Raw genomic sequence first — 23,866 nt, 5'->3', positions numbered from 1 at the left:
TCACCCTCTCTCTGCCTCATTCAAACACCCCAGCACATCTAATTTCACCCTCTCTCTGCCTCATTCAAACACCCCAGCACATCTAATTTCACCCTCTCTCTGCTTCATTCAAACACCCCAACACATCTAATTTCACCCTCTCTCTGCTTCATTCAAACACCACAACACATCTAATTCCACCCTCTCTCTGCTTCATTCAAACACCCCAACACATCTAATTTCACCCTCTCTCTGCCTCACTCAAACACCACAACACATCTAATTTCACCCTCTCTCTGCCTCATTCAAACACCCCAACACATCTAATTTCACCCTCTCTCTGCTTCATTCAAACACCCCAACACATCTAATTTCACCCTCTCTCTGCCTCATTCAAACACCCCAACACATCTAATTCCACCCTCTCTCTGCTTCATTCAAACACCCCAACACATCTAATTTCACCCTCTCTCTGCCTCATTCAAACACCCCAACACATCTGATTTCACCCTCTCTCTGCCTCATTCAAACACCCCAACACATCTAATTTCACCCTCTCTCTGCTTCATTCAAACACCCAAACACATCTAATTTCACCCTCTCTCTGCCTCATTCAAACACCCCAACACATCTAATTTCACCCTCTCTCTGCCTCATTCAAACACCCCAGCACATCTAATTTCACCCTCTCTCTGCTTCATGCAAACACCACAACACATCTCATTTCACCCTCTCTCTGCTTCATTCAAACACCCCAACACATCTAATTTCACCCTCTCTCTGCCTCATTCAAACACCCCAACACATCTAATTCCACCCTCTCTCTGCTTCATTCAAACACCCCAACACATCTAATTTCACCCTCTCTCTGCCTCATTCAAACACCCCAACACATCTAATTTCACCCTCTCTCTGCCTCATTCAAACACCCCAACACATCTAATTTCACCCTCTCTCTGCTTCATTCAAACACCACAACACATCTAATTTCATCCTCTCTCTGCTTCATTCAAACACCCCAACACATCTAATTTCACCCTCTCTCTGCTTCATTCAAACACCCCAACACATCTAATTTCACCCTCTCTCTGCTTCATTCAAACACCCCAACACATCTAATTTCACCCTCTCTCTGCCTCATTCAAACACCCCAACACATCTAATTTCACCCTCTCTCTGCTTCATTCAAACACCCCAACACATCTAATTCCACCCTCTCTCTGCTTCATTCAAACACCCCAACACATCTGATTTCACCCCTTCTCTGCTTCATTCAAACACCCCAACACATCTAATTCCACCCTCTCTCTGCTTCATTCAAACACCCCAACACATCTAATTTCACCCTCTCTCTGCTTCATTCAAACACCCCAACACATCTGGTTTCACCCTTCTCTGCTTCATTCAAACACCCCAACACATCTAATTCCACCCTCTCTCTGCTTCATTCAAACACCCCAACACATCTAATTTCACCCTCTCTCTGCTTCATTCAAACACCCCAACACATCTAATTTCACCCTCTCTCTGCCTCATTCAAACACCCCAACACATCTAATTTCACCCTCTCTCTGCTTCATTCAAACACCCCAACACATCTAATTTCACCCTCTCTCTGCTTCATTCAAACACCCCAACACATCTAATTCCACCCTCTCTCTGCTTCATTCAAACACCCCAACACATCTGATTTCACCCCTTCTCTGCTTCATTCAAACACCCCAACACATCTAATTCCACCCTCTCTCTGCTTCATTCAAACACCCCAGCACATCTAATTTCACCCTCTCTCTGCCTCATTCAAACACCCCAGCACATCTAATTTCACCCTCTCTCTGCCTCATTCAAACACCCCAGCACATCTAATTTCACCCTCTCTCTGCTTCATTCAAACACCACAACACATCTAATTTCACCCTCTCTCTGCTTCATTCAAACACCCCAGCACATCTAATTTCACCCTCTCTCTGCTTCATTCAAACACCACAACACATCTAATTCCACCCTCTCTCTGCTTCATTCAAACACCCCAACACATCTAATTTCACCCTCTCTCTGCTTCATTCAAACACCACAACACATCTAATTCCACCCTCTCTCTGCTTCATTCAAACACCCCAACACATCTAATCATTCAAACACCCCAACACATAATTTCACCCTCTCTGCCTCACTCAAACACCACAACACATCTAATTTCACCCTCTTCTGCCTCATTCAAACACCCCAACACATCTCTCTCTCTGCCTCATTCAAAAACACCCCAACACATCTAATTCCACCCTCTCTCTGCTTCATTCAAACACCCCAACACATCTAATTTCACCCTCTCTCTGCCTCATTCAAACACCCAACACATCTAATTTCACCCTCTCTCTGCCTCATTCAAACACCCCAACACATCTAATTTCACCCTCTCTCTGCTTCATTCAAACACCCAAACACATCTAATTTCACCCTCTCTCTGCCTCATTCAAACACACATCTGTTTCACCCTCTCTGCCTCATTCAAACACCCCAGCACATCTAATTTCACCCTCTCTCTTCATGCAAACACCACAACACATCTCATTCAAAAACACCCCAACACATCTAATTTCACCCTCTCTCTGCCTCATTCAAACACCCCAACACATCTAATTCCACCCTCTCTCTGCTTCATTCAAACACCCCAACACATCTAATTTCACCCTCTCTCTGCCTCATTCAAACACCCCAACACATCTAATTTCACCCTCTCTCTGCCTCATTCAAACACCCCAACACATCTAATTTCACCCTCTCTCTGCTTCATTCAAACACCACAACACATCTAATTTCATCCTCTCTCTGCTTCATTCAAACACCCCAACACATCTAATTTTACCCTCTCTCTGCTTCATTCAAACACCCCAACACATCTAATTTCACCCTCTCTCTGCCTCATTCAAACACCCCAACACATCTAATTTCACCCTCTCTCTGCTTCATTCAAACACCCCAACACATCTGATTTCACCCCTTCTCTGCTTCATTCAAACACCCCAACACATCTAATTCCACCCTCTCTCTGCTTCATTCAAACACCCCAACACATCTAATTTCACCCTCTCTCTGCTTCATTCAAACACCCCAACACATCTAATTTCACCCTCTCTCTGCCTCATTCAAACACCCCAACACATCTAATTTCACCCTCTCTCTACTTCATTCAAACACCCCAACACATCTAATTTCACCCTCTCTCTGCTTCATTCAAACACCCCAACACATCTAATTCCACCCTCTCTCTGCTTCATTCAAACACCCCAACACATCTGATTTCACCCCTTCTCTGCTTCATTCAAACACCCCAACACATCTAATTCCACCCCCTCTCTGCTTCATTCAAACACCCCAACACAACTAATTTCACACTCTCTCTGCTTCATTCAAACACCCCAACACATCTGATTTCACCCCTTCTCTGCTTCATTCAAACACCCCAACACATCTAATTCCACCCTCTCTCTGCTTCATTCAAACACCCCAACACATCTAATTTCACCCTCTCTCTGCTTCATTCAAACACCCCAACACATCTAATTTCACCCTCTCTCTGCCTCATTCAAACACCCCAACACATCTAATTCCACCCTCTCTCTGCTTCATTCAAACACCCCAACACATCTAATTTCACCCTCTCTCTGCTTCATTCAAACACCCCAACACATCTGATTTCACCCCTTCTCTGCTTCATTCAAACACCCCAACACATCTAATTCCACCCTCTCTCTGCTTCATTCAAACACCCCAACACATCTAATTTCACCCTCTCTCTGCTTCATTCAAACACCCCAACACATCTAATTCCACCCTCTCTCTGCTTCATTCAAACACCCCAACACATCTGATTTTCACTGTCTGCTGGTTGTTTCCCAGTACTCATCCATCTCTCTCTCACACGTGGTTACAAACATCTGTCTGTCTGCTGATTGGGCTTGGCTGGAGACACAGAAAGCTGTCCCGTTCTGACAGACTATATCCAGAAACCATGTGACAGGAAGCACCACTCGTCAACTATAGTTGTACCCAGCATGCCCTCTACTCTAACAGCTGGAGGGACCAAACAAACATTCTAAACTGGTGCCCTTCAGTGTTGCTCGACTACATCACAGAAAGGTTGTGTTTATGTTCAACCATTGACAAAGCAAACAGAAACACATTTCAGAACGGTATTTGAGATAGGGTTCCTGGTTGATGTTTGTAGAGGGCCTGAAAAACCAGAGGTCCAATAGGAGCCAGGCCTGGGTCTGACATATGATGCAACAGTAAGGCCTATAGATGTACTAGGCCTGCACATTTTAGTCATTTATCCAGAGCAACTGAAAGCAAAGAATGCATACATTTTAATACTATTTTCTTCATACTGGGCCCTCATTGGAATTGAACCCACAACCCTGGTGTTGTAAGCACCATGCTCTACCAACTGAGCTACACAGGACCTACAGTCTTAATAAGCCAACGACTACACATTCAAGTATAGAGCACCAACCCACGCAATCACACCAACAGAATGAAGAGCACACACCCACGCAATCACACCCACCAGAATGAAGAGCCCACACCCACCAGAATGAAGAGCCCACACCCACGCAATCACACCAACAGAATGAAGAGCACACACCCACGCAATCACACCAACAGAATGAAGAGCCCACACCAAAACGTTGCAGAAAATGCCTTTTGTATTCAAAAGTCCTCCAAACCAGACAGGTGGGTAGTAATAGACTTGAGGTCAAAATTACAATTGAATCAGGATTTCACATTTCAGAAAGAAATCATAAAAATGTCTAATTAAAACTCAAACATGGCTTACTTTTCTCTGAACCCCACAGCATAAACCTGCTTGGGTTCATATTCTCTGTGGATTAGTACCAGTGTGTGTGTGTGTGGGGGGGGTCTACACCTCAACTTCCTCTCTGAAAAATACAAAAAGTAACACTATGAGCCCAACTGAAATCAAACTGAAACTGTAAAGTACTGTTGTGATTAGAGGGCTCCTTGGTTGGCACATGGAGACAAGTGTAATTCTCAGGAAGGCACTTGACATGGGGTCCAGTCGTGCGTATTCTCCATGTCATGTCAGTAACATCTGTAAGGTCCTTGTTTGTGTAAAGAGTGACACTGGCAAGGGAAGTGCAAGTTTTGTATTCAATACAACATCATCAGCAGTCCCAAAGAAAAACCACAAACCACCACATTCCAGGGGCGTATTCATTATGGAAACCGTTTAAGAACCAAATGTAAGCAAATAGAGAAAAACAAGTTTCTATTGGACAAATTCAGGCAGGTCACCCCCGTTTTCTTCCGTTTAAGAAACGTTTTGCAACAGAATCTGCGTAATGAATACACCCCATGTCTTGAGTAGGCTTTTTTCTCAACAGGTAATGTACCACAGCTTGATGTTCAAGCTATTTGTTATGTTTAGTCTTATTTGAACAGGATGCTCAGGTTTAAGCTAATTCCAGTAAACAGTGCAGGTTTACTGACTGGCATATGGGGTTTATTTGACACTGAACCAAAAAAAAAAGAGAGAGAAAAAAAAGAGCTTTTGCAGGGAGTTCCCAATTTTTTTTTTTTTCGGGGGGGGCAAATGTTCCTTTTAGCCCAGCAGAATCCACAGAAAGCAGACCCTCGCTGTTCAGCAGAGGGAGGAGTCCTCCAATCAATCCATCTCTCCTGCCCAGAAGACGTGAAAAAGTACAACTCAACAGTAATCAATCCCCACATAACATTATCAGCGCAAAACAAAGCAACACAGTGTCTCTCTTAGGTTTCACAATAGGACATATTCCCATCGAGGCACGTTTCCAGAGAAGTGTCAAATACAAAGCTGTTTGATATTGAAATAAAAACTTAAACATTCAAGTACTTTGTCATGTAAACACTTTTTAGGCTATATCAATATCTAATGTTGTCATCCTCGATGGTGTGTGCGATAATACAACGGTGGGCAGCTTTCTATATTGACCGCCGCCTAATCAAAATAAAAGAGACCGTATTATTTTGTTAACAAGTTATCAAAATAGGGCTTGTTTGATGGTTTTCACATAGATGAAACACTCACAGCTGCACGAAACATGTTTTCTTAGAGAAGCACGCAAGAACAACAGCGATCTCCACCGCTGGGTAAAGAAGAATAGTTCATCTGTCTCACGATTTCTGCGAACAGTTCGTCGACCAAGCCTTTATTTTTTGCAGAAGTTTCCATAAACGGGCAATTCCACTCCTGAGCCAGCGCCTTGCCTTCCCCGGAAGAGACCTCCCTCTCGCCTTCCAAGTCCACCTTGTTTCCAACCAATACCATTGGCACTCTCTCGTATCTTTTCACTCGGATGATTTGATCCCTCAATGCCTTGATGTCTTGGAAGCTCTGCTGGTTGACCAGACTGTAGACCAAAATAAATCCCTGCCCGTTTTTGATGTACAGGTCTCGCATGGAGGCGAACTGTTCGGTCCCGGCCGTGTCCAGTATCTCCAGAACAGAGGGCGACGAGTCCACCTCGATCTCCTTTCGGTAGAAATCCTCTATTGTGGGGTCGTATTTCTCAATGAAGGATCCCGTCACAAACTGGACCGTTAATGCTGATTTACCCACTCCGCCCGAGCCCAACACAACCACTTTATACTCCCTCATGGCTCCAGAAAGCAGACAGCCCTTCTCTACGAATCCTCTTCCCACCCGCCGTCCGCCCCGATGTTTTTAGACCGCAGACACCTTTCACGGGTGGGACTTGTCAAATCCCTCGGCGGAAAAGCTTTCGAGGAACGTCTCCAAAAGTCTTGCTAAGAAGCCGAAGACTGTGGCCGTTCCCGAACATTAGTAATATAACGTGGAGCACATTTTCGGTTATTTGTACTGTGCCATGGTGTCGGTACGCGTGAACTAGTCTTTCTCTGCCTGTCGTTTCCTGCCCACTGTTTCTCGGCGCAAGGCAACTAACGTCACGAGCCAAGGCTTACTTCCGTTTTCGTAAAGGGGCAGTCACCCAAAACGTTACTCAATACAAATATTAGTCACTCACTCTTGTGTCAGTCAGGTGACCCGTCCTCTTTGTAACAAATTATTGTTACAAGACGCCTTGAAGTGTGTTGTCCAGGGCATGCCCCCACAATACTTATCTTATATGATGAGGTTGATATCAGGAGGCTTATCATTTATAGGCCTAGCTTTAGTAATATTACAGTAAAGCAAAGTCTATTAATATTCAACTAAATGTTGCCCATTGAAAGCGGGTGACAAACGTGTGTCTTGGTGCTTTCAAGACAAGTGGTGCCACATTCAAAACAATAAGGAACTTGGAAATCTCAGACTTCCGACTTCAGTGCATTAAAAAAATGGAAACTCTGGGGGCTATGACAGGGGAAAAATCGATTTGAATGATTTTTGGGAACATGATGTAATCATGAGGTGACTATCGCATGAAGCTGGTTGAGAGAATGCCAAGATTGTGCAAAACTGTCATCAAGGCAAAGGGTGGCTACTTTGAAGAATCTCAAATATAAAATGTATTTTGATTTGTTTAACACTTTTTGGTTACTACATGATTCCATATGTGTTATTTCATAGTTTTGATGTCTTCACTAATTATTCTATTATTCTATAAATAAATAAAGAACAACCCTTGAATGAGTGGGTGTGTCCAAACTTTTGACTGGTACTGTAGGTTGGGGCCTACAGTATGTTTATTATAGACATATTCTTTATGAAATATATGACTGAATGAAATATGCAATTTTCTCAAGGCATCCATTACTTTTAACAAACATCACCATAAATTAGGGCTTTACTCTTTCGCCAGACCCACTGGCTCCAGGTCATCTATAAGTCTTTGCTAGGTAAAGCTCCGCCTTAGCTTAGCTCACTGGTCATGATAACAACACCCACCCGTAGCATGCGCTCCAGCAGGTAAATATCACTGGTCATCCCCAAAGCCAACACCCCCTTTGGCCACATTTCCTTCCAGTTCTCTGCTGCCAATGACTGGAACGAATTGCAAAAATTGCTGAAGTTGGAGACTTATATCTCTCTTACTAACTTTAAACATCAGCTATCTGAGCAGCTAACCGATCGCTGCAGCTGTACACAGCCCATCTGTAAATAGCCCATCCAATCTACCTACCTCATCCCCATATTGTTTTTATTTATTTTTCTGCTCTTTTGCACACCAGTATTTCTACTTGCACATCATCATCTGCTCATCTATCACTCCAGTGTTAATTTGCTAAATTGTAATTACTTCGCTACTATGGCCTATTTATTGCCTTACCTCCTCACGCCATTTGCACACACTGTATTTAGACTTTTTTTTCTATTGTGTTATTGACGGTACGTTTGTTTATTCCATGTGTAACTCTGTGTTGTTGTTTGTGTCGTACTGCTTTGCTTTATCTTGACCAGGCCACAGTTGTAAATGAGAACTTGTTCTCAACTAGCCTACCTGGTTAACAAAAGGCACATCTCAATAGCTGGTCCAGGTATGTCATGACATTGCACAAGTGGAGGAGGGGCAGGGCTTTCCTGTTTTGGATGGATTCCCATCAGACCAACTCATTGAATGCCCTACTTTTTATAGTTTGTAGATATGTCTACATTTGTGTGTACTTTACTGTATTTTTTTCTTGGGATATTACTTTTTTATAGTAAAACTTAAAAATAGTGGGAAAATGTCAGGACTGTTCACTATTTTGAAGTGAAATACTTGAAGGAACTATGACCCAAGGCAGTTTGCCTACTTTGAGTGCATGTAGAGCCTACTCTCATACCAGAGAGACAAATAGGACACAGATTCCGTCTCAAACCAGGGAATGGTGATGTCACTATCAGTAGGTTCCCTGGGGCATTGGGAACCTGTCTCTCTGGATTCTACACAGATGACTTACACTTCCTGTGTCAGAGAGCTTCAATGATGACCTTTTGGGGGGACATGATCGTTTTCTGTTCCATTGCTTCCATTATTTCACCTTTATTTAACCAGGTAGGCTAGTTGAGAACACCTTTATTTAACCAGGTAGGCTAGTTGAGAGCACCTTTATTTAACCAGGTAGGCTAGTTGAGAACACCTTTATTTAACCAGGTAGGCTAGTTGAGAACACCTTTATTTAACCAGGTAGGCTAGTTGAGAACACCTTTATTTAACCAGGTAGGCTAGTTGAGAACACCTTTATTTAACCAGGTAGGCTAGTTGAGAACACCTTTATTTAACCAGGTAGGCTAGTTGAGAACACCTTTATTTAACCAGGTAGGCTAGTTGAGAACACCTTTATTTAACCAGGTAGGCTAGTTGAGAACACCTTTATTTAAGTAAATCAGGTGTTAAATGAGGTGAAAAGAACACTGGAGTGCCACTTTATTGTTTAACTATTACATTTGAATCATTTAGCAGACACTCTGATCCAGAGCAATATACTGAATTAATTAGGGTTAAGTGCTTTGCTCAAGGGCACATTGACTGATTTTTCACCTAGTTGGAGGTTTAATTGTCAGTCAAAGCTGGTTCCTGCCCAATGTAGGCTCTACATAAGGCTTCCACACACTCTTGAGTGCATTTCAGCAGGATTTGAAATCAATAATTGTTTTTATTTAACCAGGCAAGTCAGTTAAGTACAATGACAATGACAGACAATGCTGGGCCAATTGTGCGCCGCCCTATGGGACTCCCAATCACAACTAGTTGTGATTCAGCCTGGAATTGAACCAGGGTCTGTAAGTGACACCTCTAGCACTTAGATGCAGTGCACTCGGGAGCCCTTAATTCAGAATTGTTGTTGAGATCATAATTTGTGTTTCTTTGTTGTCGTCATGTCCCATTCTCATGATGAACCAGACAGTACAGTATGATAACATAAAGCAGTGCTAGTCACCAACCATGATCCACAACTTGTCAGCCACAAGCCGCATGTTTGCTCCAGCACAGCATGAGCACAACAAACTCAACTAATCTACAAGACTTTTGATTAGCTGAGTAGACATCCCATTGCAGAATACTATATATATATATATAGTATTCTATATATATATATTACTGCATGGTCGGAACTAGAAGCACGCATTAACATCTGCTAATCATGTGTATGTGACCAATAACATTTGATTTGATTTGATAAATGGGTGTCCAATTTCACTGGTGTTATTTGGGTGAAGACAATTATTTGTCCACTAGATGGCAATGAGACTGAAGTTTGAAGCAGAATCCGTCTGTTTTCATGTGATGTCAGAGTGCCTCGTTAGTTCTGATGTGTTTTGGATGCTCTTTAATGTAATGTTTCAAAGACTAAAGTTAACAGACAAACACGGAGACCATAGATGAGTTGCGTGAGCAAATCAGTTTTAGTTTTATTCATTTTTTTTTATAATTCATAACAGCAAGAGTCATTTATGGCAACAATAAATTGTGCATAAAACAAATCTGAAAGCAGAGTAGTACATTATTCTGTAGCAACTATAAGCAAAGAAAATGTAAGTGATCACTTACACATAATAAGCAGTCAAGCCTGTGTGCCCCCAGCAGGGAAGAGAGACCTTGGTTTATTTAATAAGCCGAGAGACAGTGAAATCTGTCCGAGCAGCACTGGTTGGTTTGGAGAAAGTGACGCTTTGGTTCAATAGCACTTATACAGCGACCTCGAGTCAGAAATAAGTTGACCTTGACTGAAGACGGTTACATTCATTTGAAAGAGTATTTACCTATTCTTTTAGTATGGCGGTGAGCCTTCGCCTGCTGAGTGCACAGTTACCTGGTAGCATTAGCTGTATCTGTCCTGTGAGTCCATGTTGACATGACTAATATTACTGTGATAAGACAATATTTCTTGGGTGGTTTGGCATTTACATTACATGTTATTCTTGAGATCTCATGGAGTTTCTTGGTAAAATGTTATATCACAAGTGATTGATGACTTGTCTGCAGTCTCTTTTCCCCAAATGTCGATGTTATTTAGTAAATTAAAAATATGAATTTTCCTTATCTACCTATATATATTGTTTACATTTGTGTTCTTTTACATGCAGTCAAATCAACTAAAATATAATATGGTTTCTAATATCATTTATTGTAGTTATTGTACCAGAGGTCCAAGTATGAAGGGCCTGGTCCAACATTTGAAATATAGACAATATAGGATATTTGTTTTAAGTAAAAAGTAATAATAATAAACTACAAGGGGAGTGGGAGTGAACATGGGGGGCATGCTCCCCTTGAGAATTTCCTGGCAAACTACAAGCCACTGACAAAAGAAGTCAAAAAGCACATAGCTTTTTCTGAGTGCATTGGCTGAGAAACTGGTGCGATTTTCTTTTCATTTTGCAAGCAAATTTGTTTAGCTGGTCTTTCAGTTTAGATGTTTTAAATTAACCTAACAAAATTCCTTATAATTATAGAATTTTTTATTCAAAATAATATCTCAATATGATACATGTTTTTTCTCTGTTCATTGACTATATACAGAAGTGCAAAAAGTCAACCTTCGTCCCTTAGTTTAAAGATCGTTCATCTGCAGCATTACAGACCTTCCCGATTCGGCAAAGTCTACTACTTCACCTCTCATCTCACTATTTACCCAACTCCAGAGACCCATCAATCTCAATGTTCATTTTGGCCTGATATTCAGGGCAATCTTAAGAAATATTAAAACAATATATATTTTTTGAAATGGATAAAGTAGAAAATAACTTGTTTTCTCCTTCCCTAAACATGGACAATCTACATTTCGACACAATATATTTTCAAACAAGACCTCAAAGAAAAAAGAGCTAGTTGAAACATTCGTTTTCAGCCAGAGTTGATGCCTTGGCAACCTACCAACTGATCAAATCAATGTCATTCCTTGTATCAATATCAAAAGGTCTTTGATCAACAAAATTAATTGATAATGAACCTCTTCAATCTAAAGAGACATCCAGCTACATGAATGATTTGAATACTTTATCTGACTCCACACATTATTATTAATCATGAATATGGTTTTAAAAAGTTATGGATGTAATACCACCTCAGTCTACAACGGCTATTTAACAATATTGTCAAGTAGAATATAATAAGGCAAAAACCTACAAACTAAATATTCAAATATATTCAAATCCTTAAGTAATACATAACACATGAGTTCAATGAAATTTAAGAGAGTAAATTGTTACTTGAGAAAAAAAGAGAAGAACAAATCAAAAACACATGCAGTATGTGTACGGACTATAAAATATCATTGGTGTTCATTGCCTGTATGGTGATTGAAAGTACATGTGATTGGGTTGGGACCCAGTCCAGTAATCTAAGGCTTCAATAGATACAATTGAATAGGTATTAGGTACATTACAATCAGTAAAGAGATTTTACACCTCACAGCCAAAACAGAAAAAACAACAAATGAAATCACAGACCATAATGGCACGTGAAAACAGGGGTTCTGAATTCATTCTCTGCTCCCCAATTCTGTGTTCAACCTTCCTGAATTTGGTCATATACTTCGGTAACACTTCGTGCACGAGCAGAACTGTGCTTTGGTATCCAGAACCGGATTAAATCAGGTCCAAAAAGGGAAAGATTTTCGTTATTTTTTGATTAATATCAAATCAATGATTTTGTTTTATTACCTCAATTAAAGTTAAATTAGCCTATAGAGGGGTAATGGGGTAGGGGAAGCACAAAAACACTCAACCAAGTGCCAAATCTTCTTATGACCTCATTTAAGTCTGACTTTCTCACTTTAACAACACATGGTTTTACGGTGCTTCTTTGCAGACACAGTTTTAGAATCCCTCCACCTTTAAGGCTGAGAACAAGGAATTAACACCTGATGGAGAACTAGTACGTCCAACATCACTTCAACAGGCTTTAGAGTCTACGGACTTACACCTCCTCAGTCACCATGAGCTCAGCCCGTCTGATAAACACAACAATAAAGCACAAAAAGAAAGGAGAAACAAAAACAGATCGATAAAAAGAGAAAAGGCACCTCTGTTTTTAGATGTAGGAGACTGACGACTTAAAAGGTTGGAGACAACCCCAACAACAAAGCAAATGGTACAATGTTTAAAAAACTATTATAAACTGGGTGGTTCGAGCCCTGAATACTGATTGGTTGACAGCCGTGGTATATCGGACCGTATACCACGGGTATGACAAAACATTTATTATTTTTACTGCTCTAATTACATTGATAACCAGATTATAACATCAATAAGGCACCTGGGGGGTGTGTGGTATATATCCAATATACCAAGGCTAAGGGCTGTATCCAGGCACTCTGCGATACATTGTGCATAAGAATAGCCCTTAGCAGTGGTATGTAGCCATATACAACACACCGAGGGCCTATCGCTTAATTATAAACTGGGTGGTTCGAGCCCTGAATGCTGATTGGCTGACAGCCATGGTATATTAGACCGTATACCACGGGTTTGACAAAACATGTATTTTTACTGCTCTAATTACGTTGGTAACCAGTTTATAATAGCAATAAAGCACCTCGGGAGATCGTGGTATATGGCCAATATACCACGGCTATGGTCTGTATCCAGGCACTCCGCGCTTCGTCGTGCTTAAGAACAGCCCTTAGCCGTGGTATATTGGCCATATACCACAACCCCTCGGGCCTTATTACTTAAATAGACAATGAAGAAATTATGTAAAAATCAAAAGTTGAGCCATACAAAACACATATCTTAGGTAAACAGAATAACACTGCTGAACTAACACTCTGGGATGTATGGCCTCTATGGTGCTTAAAGCTGTGCTTTCAAAAGGTACACAGGTGTGTTTCTTACCCAGAACATTCATATGTCTCTGACCCTCATTTTAGTATCTAGTTTAACTAGAAGCCTTATTAAAAACAGAAAACTGTACATGCTCTGACGTTTCGCCCTTTTAAAATGTATTGTGCCTTTCTGATTTAAAATTAAATTTAAGGGGCACGTTTAAAATTTTTTTAAGTCGATTACTTTAAAAACAGAACAAAGCAAATAAAAAATTCCGTCTTGGTCTACCAACGTACCAACACTGTATTATGCAGGGAAGATGCAACAACACCTTGGTCTCAACCTCATGTGTGTGCAAAAAAAAGAACAATAATTTGAGTGCCATGGTATTGTGTTTGAACAAACAGGTGTACTGTTAATGTACTCAGTGTCTGTCTGTCAGCAGAGATGGACAGACAGACAGACACTCCTCTTCTCAGCTGGACGTTGACTTGGAGGACGAGGGTGTGTGTGTGTGTGTGTGTGTGTCTGTGTGTGTGTGTCATGGCATCGACCGAGCACACCGATGTTTGCATGCGTAACAAGACCAGCATTCCAGAGTGGCTGAGAGATGATGACCGATGGTCCTCCAGTCCATTGCTTGACATTCTGAACACTATTTACATAAAGGCTGAACTCTTTAGGCTTGGACGGTGCCATTAACCATTCATTTGATCTGTAAAACAAGAGGCAAGGAATTACATTAAAAAATACATTATTTTCAAATGAAGCTAGCCTTCCAATATCTTATTGTTGTTCTCTGAAAGGTTCCTTAAAGCTGCAATCTGCAGTTCAAACAATAACAAAGGAGAGACCCCACCACTGTTTTGTCAAACATCTGAGGGATGAGGCTGGAGAAATGTAACCACTCTCAAATTCATAGACATATCTCAATGGGTATATATCATTCATTGAAATCCCAACGCGTACACTGCATTCGGAAAATACACTGCATTCGGAAAATACACTGCATTCGGAAAATACACTGCATTCAGAAAATACACTGCATTCAGAAAATACACTGCATTCAGAAAATACACTGCATTCGGAAAATACACTGCATTCGGAAAATACACTGCATTCGGAAAATACACTGCATTCGGAAAATACACTGCATTCGGAAAATACACTGCATTCGGAAAATACACTGCATTCGGAAAATACACTGCATTCGGAAAATACACTGCATTCGGAAAATACACTGCATTCAGAAAATACACTGCATTCAGAAAATACACTCCATTCAGAAAACACACTGCATTCAGAAAATACACTGCATTCAGAAAATACACTGCATTCAGAAAATACACTGCATTCAGAAAACACACTGCATTCAGAAAATACACTGCATTCAGAAAATACACTGCATTCAGAAAATACACTGCATTCAGAAAATACACTGCATTCAGAAAACACACTGCATTCAGAAAATACACTGCATTCAGAAAATACACTGCATTCGAAAATACACTGCATTCAGAAAATACACTGCATTCAGAAAATACACTGCATTCAGAAAATACACTGCATTCAGAAAATACACTGCATTCAGAAAACACACTGCATTCAGAAAATACACTGCATTCAGAAAATACACTGCATTCAGAAAATACACTGCATTCAGAAAATACACTGCATTCAGAAAACACACTGCATTCAGAAAATACACTGCATTCAGAAAATACACTGCATTCGAAAATACACTGCATTCAGAAAATACACTGCATTCAGAAAATACACTGCATTCAGAAAACACACTGCATTCAGAAAATATTAAGACACCTTCCCTTTTTCCTCATTTTTGTTATGTTGCAGCCTTATTCTAAAATAGATTAAATCAATAAAACATTTCATTAATCTACACACAATACCCCACAATGACAAAGCAAAAACAGGTTTTTACAACTGTATTAAAAATAAAAACAGAAATACCTATTTTTTTGTCATATTTTCATTATTTTTTTAATACCCATCCACCAGGTATCATTTTTTTTTACATCAATTGTTTTTTAAAGCTTTTCTGCTACATATACACATTTTACGTACACATTTTGCATACTGTCACGCCCTGGCCATAGAGAGGCTTTTTATTCTCTATTTTGGTTAAGCCAGGGTAAATTTAATTGATCGGACATGACTTGGAAAGGCACACACCTGTCTATATAAGATCCCACACAGTTGACAGTGAACGTCAGAGCAAAAACCAAACCATAAGATCGAAGGACTTGTCTGTCGATCGCCGAGACAGGATTGTGTCGAGGCACAGATCTGGGGAAGATACCAAAACATTTCTACAGCATTGAAGGTTCCCAAGAACACAGTGGCCTCCATCATTCTTAAATGGAAGAAGTTTAGAACCACCAAGACTCTTCCTAGAGCTGGCAGCTCGGCCAGACTGAGCAATCAGGGGAGAAGGGCCTTGGTCAGGGAGGTGACCAAGAACCCGATGGTCACTTTAACAAAACTCTATAGTTCCTCTGTGGAGATGGGAGAACCTTCCAGAAGGACAACCATCTCTGCAGCACTCCACCAATCAGGCCTTTATGGTAGAGAGCCAGACGGAAGCCACTCCTCAGTAAAAGGCACACGCAGACCGCTTGGAGTTTGCCAAAAGGCACCTAAAACTCTCAGATGATGAGTAACACGATTCTCTAGTCTGATGAAACCAATATTGAACTCTTTGGCTTGAATGCCAATCGTCACATCTGGAGGAAATCTGACACCATCCCTACAGTGAAGCATGGTGTTGGCAGCATCATGCTTTGGGGATGTTTTTCAACGGCAGGGACTGGGAGACTAGTCAGGATCGAGGGAAAGATGAACAGAGCAAAGTACAGATCCTTGATGAAAACCTGCTCCATAACGCCCAAGGTTCACCTTCCAACAGGACAACGACCCAAAGCACACAGCCAAGACAACGCAGGAGTGGCTTGGGGACAAGTCACTGAATGTCTATGAGTGGCCCAGCTAGAGCCCGGACTTGAACCCAATCGAACATCTCTGAAGAGACCTGAAAATAGCTGTGCAGCAACGCTCCCAATCCAACCCGACAGCTTGAGAGGATCAGCAGAGAATAATGGGAGAAACCCCCCCAAATACAGGTGTGCCTGGCTTGTAGTGTCAAACCCAAGAAGACTTAATGCTGTAATCGCTGCCAAAGGTGCTTCAACAAAGTACTGAGTAAAGGGTCTGAATACTTATGTAAATGTAATATTAAAGTTTTTTTTAAACATTTTTAAATGTACGTAACAAAATGTGGAAAAAGTCAAGGGATTTGAATACTTTCCGAATGCACTGTATGTATCGATTGCAGATTGCTCCTTTAAATGTATAAGCATGGAGACAAATGCTGCCATAATTTGGCTAAATGCACTCAGATATTCTTGGCGGGGTTGGAAGGTAAACATACTGTAGAGAAACAGAGATGAATAGAAACTCACTTTTCTTGACTACATTTGAGTCAGATACTTGTGGTTACTCAGATGATCGGCAGAAATGATTGGAATCTGTGGATGGAGACAGAGCAGAGAAATCAAAAACACATCCCACATCTTATGCACATAATCGAAACCCCCTCCCCACCCCTCAAAAACACATCCCACATCTTATGCACATCTTATGCACATCATCTGACCCCGCACCCCTAAAAAACACATCCCACATCTTATGCACATCATCTGACCCCCCTCAAAAACACATCCCACATCTTATGCACATCATCTGACCCCCCTCAAAAACACATCCCACATTTTATGCACATCATCTGACCCCCCTCAAAAACACATCCTACATCTTATGCACATCATCTGACCCCCCTCAAAAACACATCCCACATCTTATGCACATCATCGGACGCCCCCCTCAAAAACACATCCCACATCTTATGCACATCATCGGACCCCCTCAAAAACACATCCCACATCTTATGCACATCATCGGACCCTGATCCGCAGTTTTAAGCAAATCTCAGAGTTCATTACCCAAAAGGAGATGAAGATAGCAAGATAAGGCAGAATGTGGTTACAACGTTACCTAGATAAAACCAAACGTTTTATAGGCTCACTGACACCTGATCAAGGAAGGGTTGGCGGGGCGTGTGTGAGGGGAAGGAAACTAAATGTCAGTCGGTAGTGAGGTGGCTACCCATGCAAACTCAAGTCCTACAATTTGGTGACCTCCTTTAAAAAAAATGATGTTTGGGCACTACAAAAATAACCTGCAGGTAGTTAAGGATAAACACATTTTCTTTGGGGATAATAATGTTGAATCTAATGTCAGCTTGTTGCACTCTCAGTATAGGTAAACATATATATTTTTTGACTATGTATTCTTTCCCTCGTCCTATGTGACCACATACTGTGTACTTCTACATCTCAACTGTAATGTCTCCTCACTAAAGGGCCTTGGAATGTCAGCAGCAGAAACATGTGGACTCCTCAGACACTGCAGTAGCATTGAGTGCATGCGGCACAGCGATGCCCTACGTAAGCAGCTGCAGAAGAACCAAGTGGCACAGATAGCAACTGCTGTACAAAATACTTTACAAAAAGAAGGAAAACCTCCTCATACATACCAATTGCATGTACTCATTGGTAGTCAACTTTGATAAGGAAGAGTCCTCAAAATGAGAAAGGACAAACATCGAGGTTAAAATGATGTCAGACATTATAACGACAAACAGTAAATGTCTCCCCAGAATGACAAGTTAATAACATTTTTAACTTGTATTTAACAAGTACATTAAAAGTTGACCATTAACATCACACATGTACTGTTCTAACAACCAACACTATAAAGGTCCATCTAATAATGTTAAGAACTGGAAACAACTAGTGTAAGTCAACGAGAGGGAAACCCATCTCCTGGGAGAGAGAGAGAGAGAGAGAGAGAGAGAGAGAGAGAGAGAGAGAGAGAGAGAGGGGGGGGGAGAAAGAGATAGAGGGGCGGTAGAGGAGCAAACCTGATTGGCTGAGGTGGTTGCGAAGGGAACGCTTGTGGCAGATGTGGTGGCTGCAGATGCTGGCGTACCACCGTGCATCATGGGTACTTTTGTCAGAAGGGAAAATCATATAAGCAACAACACACAGAGGAGTGGAGTATGGCCAATTGGCCACCAGGCAAATGTGAAGGACTGGTGGTGAGGAGGGGGTGGTGAGGCATTCCAATTCAATAACTCACTCCCTTTCCCTCTGAGAGGATTGGATAGATGTAAGCAATAGGAAGCAGACAACAAGAAGGTTAGGGAAGGCAGTTACTATATTGCCTGAACACCTCCAGTCCTTTCTAATCAATCAATCTGATCTGAAGAGGAAAAGGACATGAGGGAGAAGAGAAGGGAGTGAGTTATCTGATTGGAATGCAGCCATGGATGTAAAGGGTATAGGGGATTCAGTGTGGTACATTTGTGGATGGCATATTGAGGTTATACCAGCCAAAAGCTGATGTTGTCAACAGAGAGGGCAGAGAAGGGTCAAGGGTCAAGCAATCACAGCTTAGTGTCCAAGGTGTATTTACAGTAACATGTTTGGTAGTACACCCAAAACAGAATAAAACTTATCTCCAGTATTTACATTTATAGATATGACTAAATACAGTATCATTGACAAATGAAATGTGCAAATGAGTCAGTTATATACCACAACCAACCCTGTGACTCCCAAGTCACCAACACCCATGATGAGATGATTTGTGAATTGATGAAGTCAAAGGCTATATATAGGGCTCAAATGTATCAAAGCAAAGGCAGATCCAACTACATGTTGATATGATCATACTAATGATTACTGATTCATTATTATTGATTAAACTATTAGCCAGATCCCAGAACTGTTTGTGCTGTCTTGACTAATCAATAATCATTGACTAGACAGCACAAACAGATTGGGAGTCATGCTAGAAAACTATCTGGGTTCGCTTCAGAAAGCCAAGGTGCCACCTTTTAGCTGTGTGATGGTTAGTTAGATTTTGATGGCGTGCGAGTCACTGGCGAGGCTGAAAGCTAATTGGTGAAGAAGGAATGCTGGAACCTACCAACACCGGTGGTGGGGGTCATGCAGAATATTGAGCCTGCTCAAATGCCCATCATGCAGTGCAACAGGAAGTGTGCAACAGGAAGTGGATTGGAAAAGGGGGGAGAGAAATCAAAACAGCCCATCACAAGATTCATTAGAGTGAAAGAAGAGATCAGGAGAATAACATGAATGAGTTAACTGGTCAGCATTCAGTAACACAGTCAGTGGACAGCAGTGGAAAGACTGAGGGAAATGTGTAGTTGGATTTACTTTGTGAATTGACTGGAATTTAAATGTAATTGACCCCAACCCTGGTGCTGACCAATCTAGACCAAACTAGACGATCAGGAGAATCAGGTTGAGAGTTTATACTGATCAGATCAGGCACTTTTGTCTGAGGTGTCATGGATTATTAATTTGCAATCAACTGTGATAATAATAGTAGCAGCAATAAACAATCAATGAATAGTTATAGAAAAAAGTCATGATCATAATAGTGACACATCACATACACGCACGCTCAAGATAGAAACAAAAACAGGAAGCAGCTCAGTATTAAAATGGAGGTAAGAGATAGAGTATGTTGCCAAACAGAAGCAGTAGTATTAATATAGAAGCAGGACATATAATATTAATATAGAAGCAGGGCATATAGCATTAATATAGAAGCAGGGCATATAGCATTAATATAGAAGCAGGACATATAGTATTAATATAGAAGCAGGACATATAGTATTAATATAGAAGCAGGACATATAATATTAATATAGAAGCAGGGCATATAGTATTAATATAGAAGCAGGACATATAGTACTAATATAGAAGCAGGACATATAGTATTAATATAGAAGCAGGACATAAAGTATTAATATAGAAGCAGGACATAAAGTATTAATATAGAAGCAGGACATATAGTATTAATATAGAAGCAGGACATATAATATTAATATAGAAGCAGGGCATATAGTATTAATATAGAAGCAGGACATATAGTACTAATATAGAAGCAGGACATATAGTATTAATATAGAAGCAGGACATAAAGTATTAATATAGAAGCAGGACATATAGTATTAATATAGAAGCAGGACATATAATATTAATATAGAAGCAGGGCATATAGTATTAATATAGAAGCAGGACATATAGTACTAATATAGAAGCAGGACATATAGTATTAATATAGAAGCAGGACATAAAGTATTAATATAGAAGCAGGACATAAAGTATTAATATAGAAGCAGGACATATAGTATTAATATAGAAGCAGGACATATAGTATTAATATAGAAGCAGGACATATAGTATTAATATAGAAGCAGGACATATAATATTAATATAGAAGCAGGGCATATAGTATTAATATAGAAGCAGGACATATAGTACTAATATAGAAGCAGGACATATAGTATTAATATAGAAGCAGGACATAAAGTATTAATATAGAAGCAGGACATAAAGTATTAATATAGAAGCAGGACATATAGTATTAATATAGAAGCAGGACATATAATAGTAATATAGAAGCAGGGCATATAGTATTAATATAGAAGCAGGACATATAATATTAATATAGAAGCAGGGCATATAGTATTAATATAGAAGCAGGACATATAGTATTAATATAGAAGCAGGACATATAGTATTAATATAGAAGCAGGACATATAGTATTAATATAGAAGCAGGACATATAATATTAATATAGAAGCAGGGCATATAGTATTAATATAGAAGCAGGACATATAGTATTAATATAGAAGCAGGACATATAGTATTAATATAGAAGCAGGACATATAGTATTAATATAGAAGCAGGACATATAGTACTAATATAGAAGCAGGACATATAGTATTAATATAGAAGCAGGACATATAGTATTAATATAGAAGCAGGACATATAGTATTAATATAGAAGCAGGACATATAGTATTAATATAGAAGCAGGACATATAGTATTAATATAGAAGCAGGACATTTAGTATTAATATAGAAGCAGGACATATAGTATTAATATAGAAGCAGGACATATAGTATTAATATAGAAGCAGGACATATAGTACTAATATAGAAGCAGGACATATAGTATTAATATAGAAGCAGGACATAAAGTATTAATATAGAAGCAGGACATAAAGTATTAATATAGAAGCAGGACATAAAGTATTAATATAGAAGCAGGACATATAGTATTAATATAGAAGCAGGACATATAATATTAATATAGAAGCAGGGCATATAGTATTAATATAGAAGCAGGACATATAGTACTAATATAGAAGCAGGACATATAGTATTAATATAGAAGCAGGACATAAAGTATTAATATAGAAGCAGGACATAAAGTATTAATATAGAAGCAGGACATATAGTATTAATATAGAAGCAGGACATATAATAGTAATATAGAAGCAGGGCATATAGTATTAATATAGAAGCAGGACATATAATATTAATATAGAAGCAGGACATATAGTATTAATATAGAAGCAGGACATATAGTATTAATATAGAAGCAGGACATATAATATTAATATAGAAGCAGGGCATATAGTATTAATATAGAAGCAGGACATATAGTATTAATATAGAAGCAGGACATATAGTATTAATATAGAAGCAGGACATATAGTATTAATATAGAAGCAGGACATATAGTACTAATATAGAAGCAGGACATATAGTATTAATATAGAAGCAGGACATATAGTATTAATATAGAAGCAGGACATATAGTATTAATATAGAAGCAGGACATATAGTATTAATATAGAAGCAGGACATATAGTATTAATATAGAAGCAGGACATTTAGTATTAATATAGAAGCAGGACATATAGTACTAATATAGAAGCAGGACATATAGTATTAATATAGAAGCAGGACATATAGTATTAATATAGAAGCAGGACATATAGTACTAATATAGAAGCAGGACATATAGTATTAATATAGAAGCAGGACATATAGTACTAATATAGAAGCAGAACATATAGTATTAATATAGAAGGCAGGACATAAAGTATTAATATAGAAGCAGGGCATATAGTACTAATATAGAAGCAGGGCATATAGTATTAATATAGAAGCAGGACATATAGTATTAATATAGAAGCAGGACATATAGTACTAATATAGAAGCAGGACATATATTATTAATATAGAAGCAGGACATAAAGTATTAATATAGAAGCAGGACATATAGTATTAATATAGAAGCAGGACATATAGTATTAATATAGAAGCAGGACATTTAGTATTAATATAGAAGCAGGGCATATAGTATTAATATAGAAGCAGGACATAAAGTATTAATATAGAAGCAGGGCATATAGTATTAATATAGAAGCAGGGCATATAGTACTAATATAGAGGCAGGACATATAGTACTAATATAGAAGCAGGACATAAAGTATTATTATAGAAGCAGGACATATAGTATTAATATAGAAGCAGGACATTTTGTATTAATATAGAAGCAGGGCATATAGTATTAATATAGAAGCAGGACATAAAGTATTAATATAGAAGCGGGGCATATAGTACTAATATAGAAGCAGGACATATAGTACTAATATAGAAGCAGGACATATAGTACTAATATAGAAGCAGGACATATAGTACTAATATAGAAGCAGGGCATATAGTACTAATATAGAAGCAGGACATATAGTACTAATATAGAAGCAGGGCATATAGTACTAATATAGAAGCAGGGCATTCAGTATGTTGCCAAACAGAAGCATTGGGTCAGAAAGAACAACCCAAACTTCCCTATGCCGTCTCCATCCGACCACATTCACACACAGCCCCCCAGACCACATTCACACACAGCCCCCAGACCACATTCACACACAGCCCCCCAGACCACATTCACACACAGCCCCCCAGACCACATTCACACACAGCCCCCCAGACCACATTCACACACAGCCCCCCAGACCACATTCACACACAGCCCCCAGACCACATTCACACACAGCCCCCAGACCACATTCACACACAGCCCCCCAGACCACATTCACACACAGCCCCCCAGACCACATTCACACACAGCTCCCCAGATCACATTCACACACAGCCCCCCAGACCACATTCACACACAGCCCCCAGACCACATTCAC

General features: G+C 39.8%; 2 protein-coding genes across 7 annotated transcripts in view; both read right to left on the bottom strand.

Moving 5' to 3' along the window:
- Positions 1 to 4,667: 4,667 nt before the first annotated feature.
- LOC118401790 (ras-related protein Rap-2b-like) lies at positions 4,668 to 6,978 on the bottom strand. The gene has a single exon (XM_035799379.2). The coding sequence runs from the start codon at positions 6,635 to 6,637 to the stop codon at positions 6,089 to 6,091; it is 549 nt and encodes a 182-aa protein (XP_035655272.1). The 5' UTR covers positions 6,638 to 6,978; the 3' UTR covers positions 4,668 to 6,088.
- Positions 6,979 to 10,307: 3,329 nt separating this feature from the next.
- LOC118402481 (muscleblind-like protein 1) overlaps positions 10,308 to 23,866 on the bottom strand; it is a 57,407-nt gene continuing 43,848 nt past the window's right edge. For 2 of the 6 annotated variants that reach the window (XM_052476306.1, XM_052476310.1), the window contains 5 exons: positions 19,763 to 19,798; positions 18,693 to 18,778; positions 18,306 to 18,350; positions 17,173 to 17,238; positions 10,308 to 14,408 (listed from right to left, as the gene is read on the bottom strand). In XM_052476306.1, the coding sequence (XP_052332266.1) occupies positions 17,182 to 17,238; positions 18,306 to 18,350; positions 18,693 to 18,778; positions 19,763 to 19,798 (224 nt within the window). In that variant the 3' untranslated portion in view covers positions 10,308 to 14,408; positions 17,173 to 17,181. The remainder of the gene's footprint in view (positions 14,409 to 17,172; positions 17,239 to 18,305; positions 18,351 to 18,692; positions 18,779 to 19,762; positions 19,799 to 23,866) is intronic. The other 4 variants (XM_052476308.1, XM_052476312.1, XM_052476307.1 and 1 more) reach the window with 3 other exon arrangements.

Source organism: Oncorhynchus keta, chromosome 23 (assembly GCF_023373465.1).
Source record: "Oncorhynchus keta strain PuntledgeMale-10-30-2019 chromosome 23, Oket_V2, whole genome shotgun sequence".
Lineage (NCBI taxonomy): Eukaryota > Metazoa > Chordata > Actinopteri > Salmoniformes > Salmonidae > Oncorhynchus > Oncorhynchus keta.
This window is presented reverse-complemented; position numbering and strand designations above follow the sequence as displayed.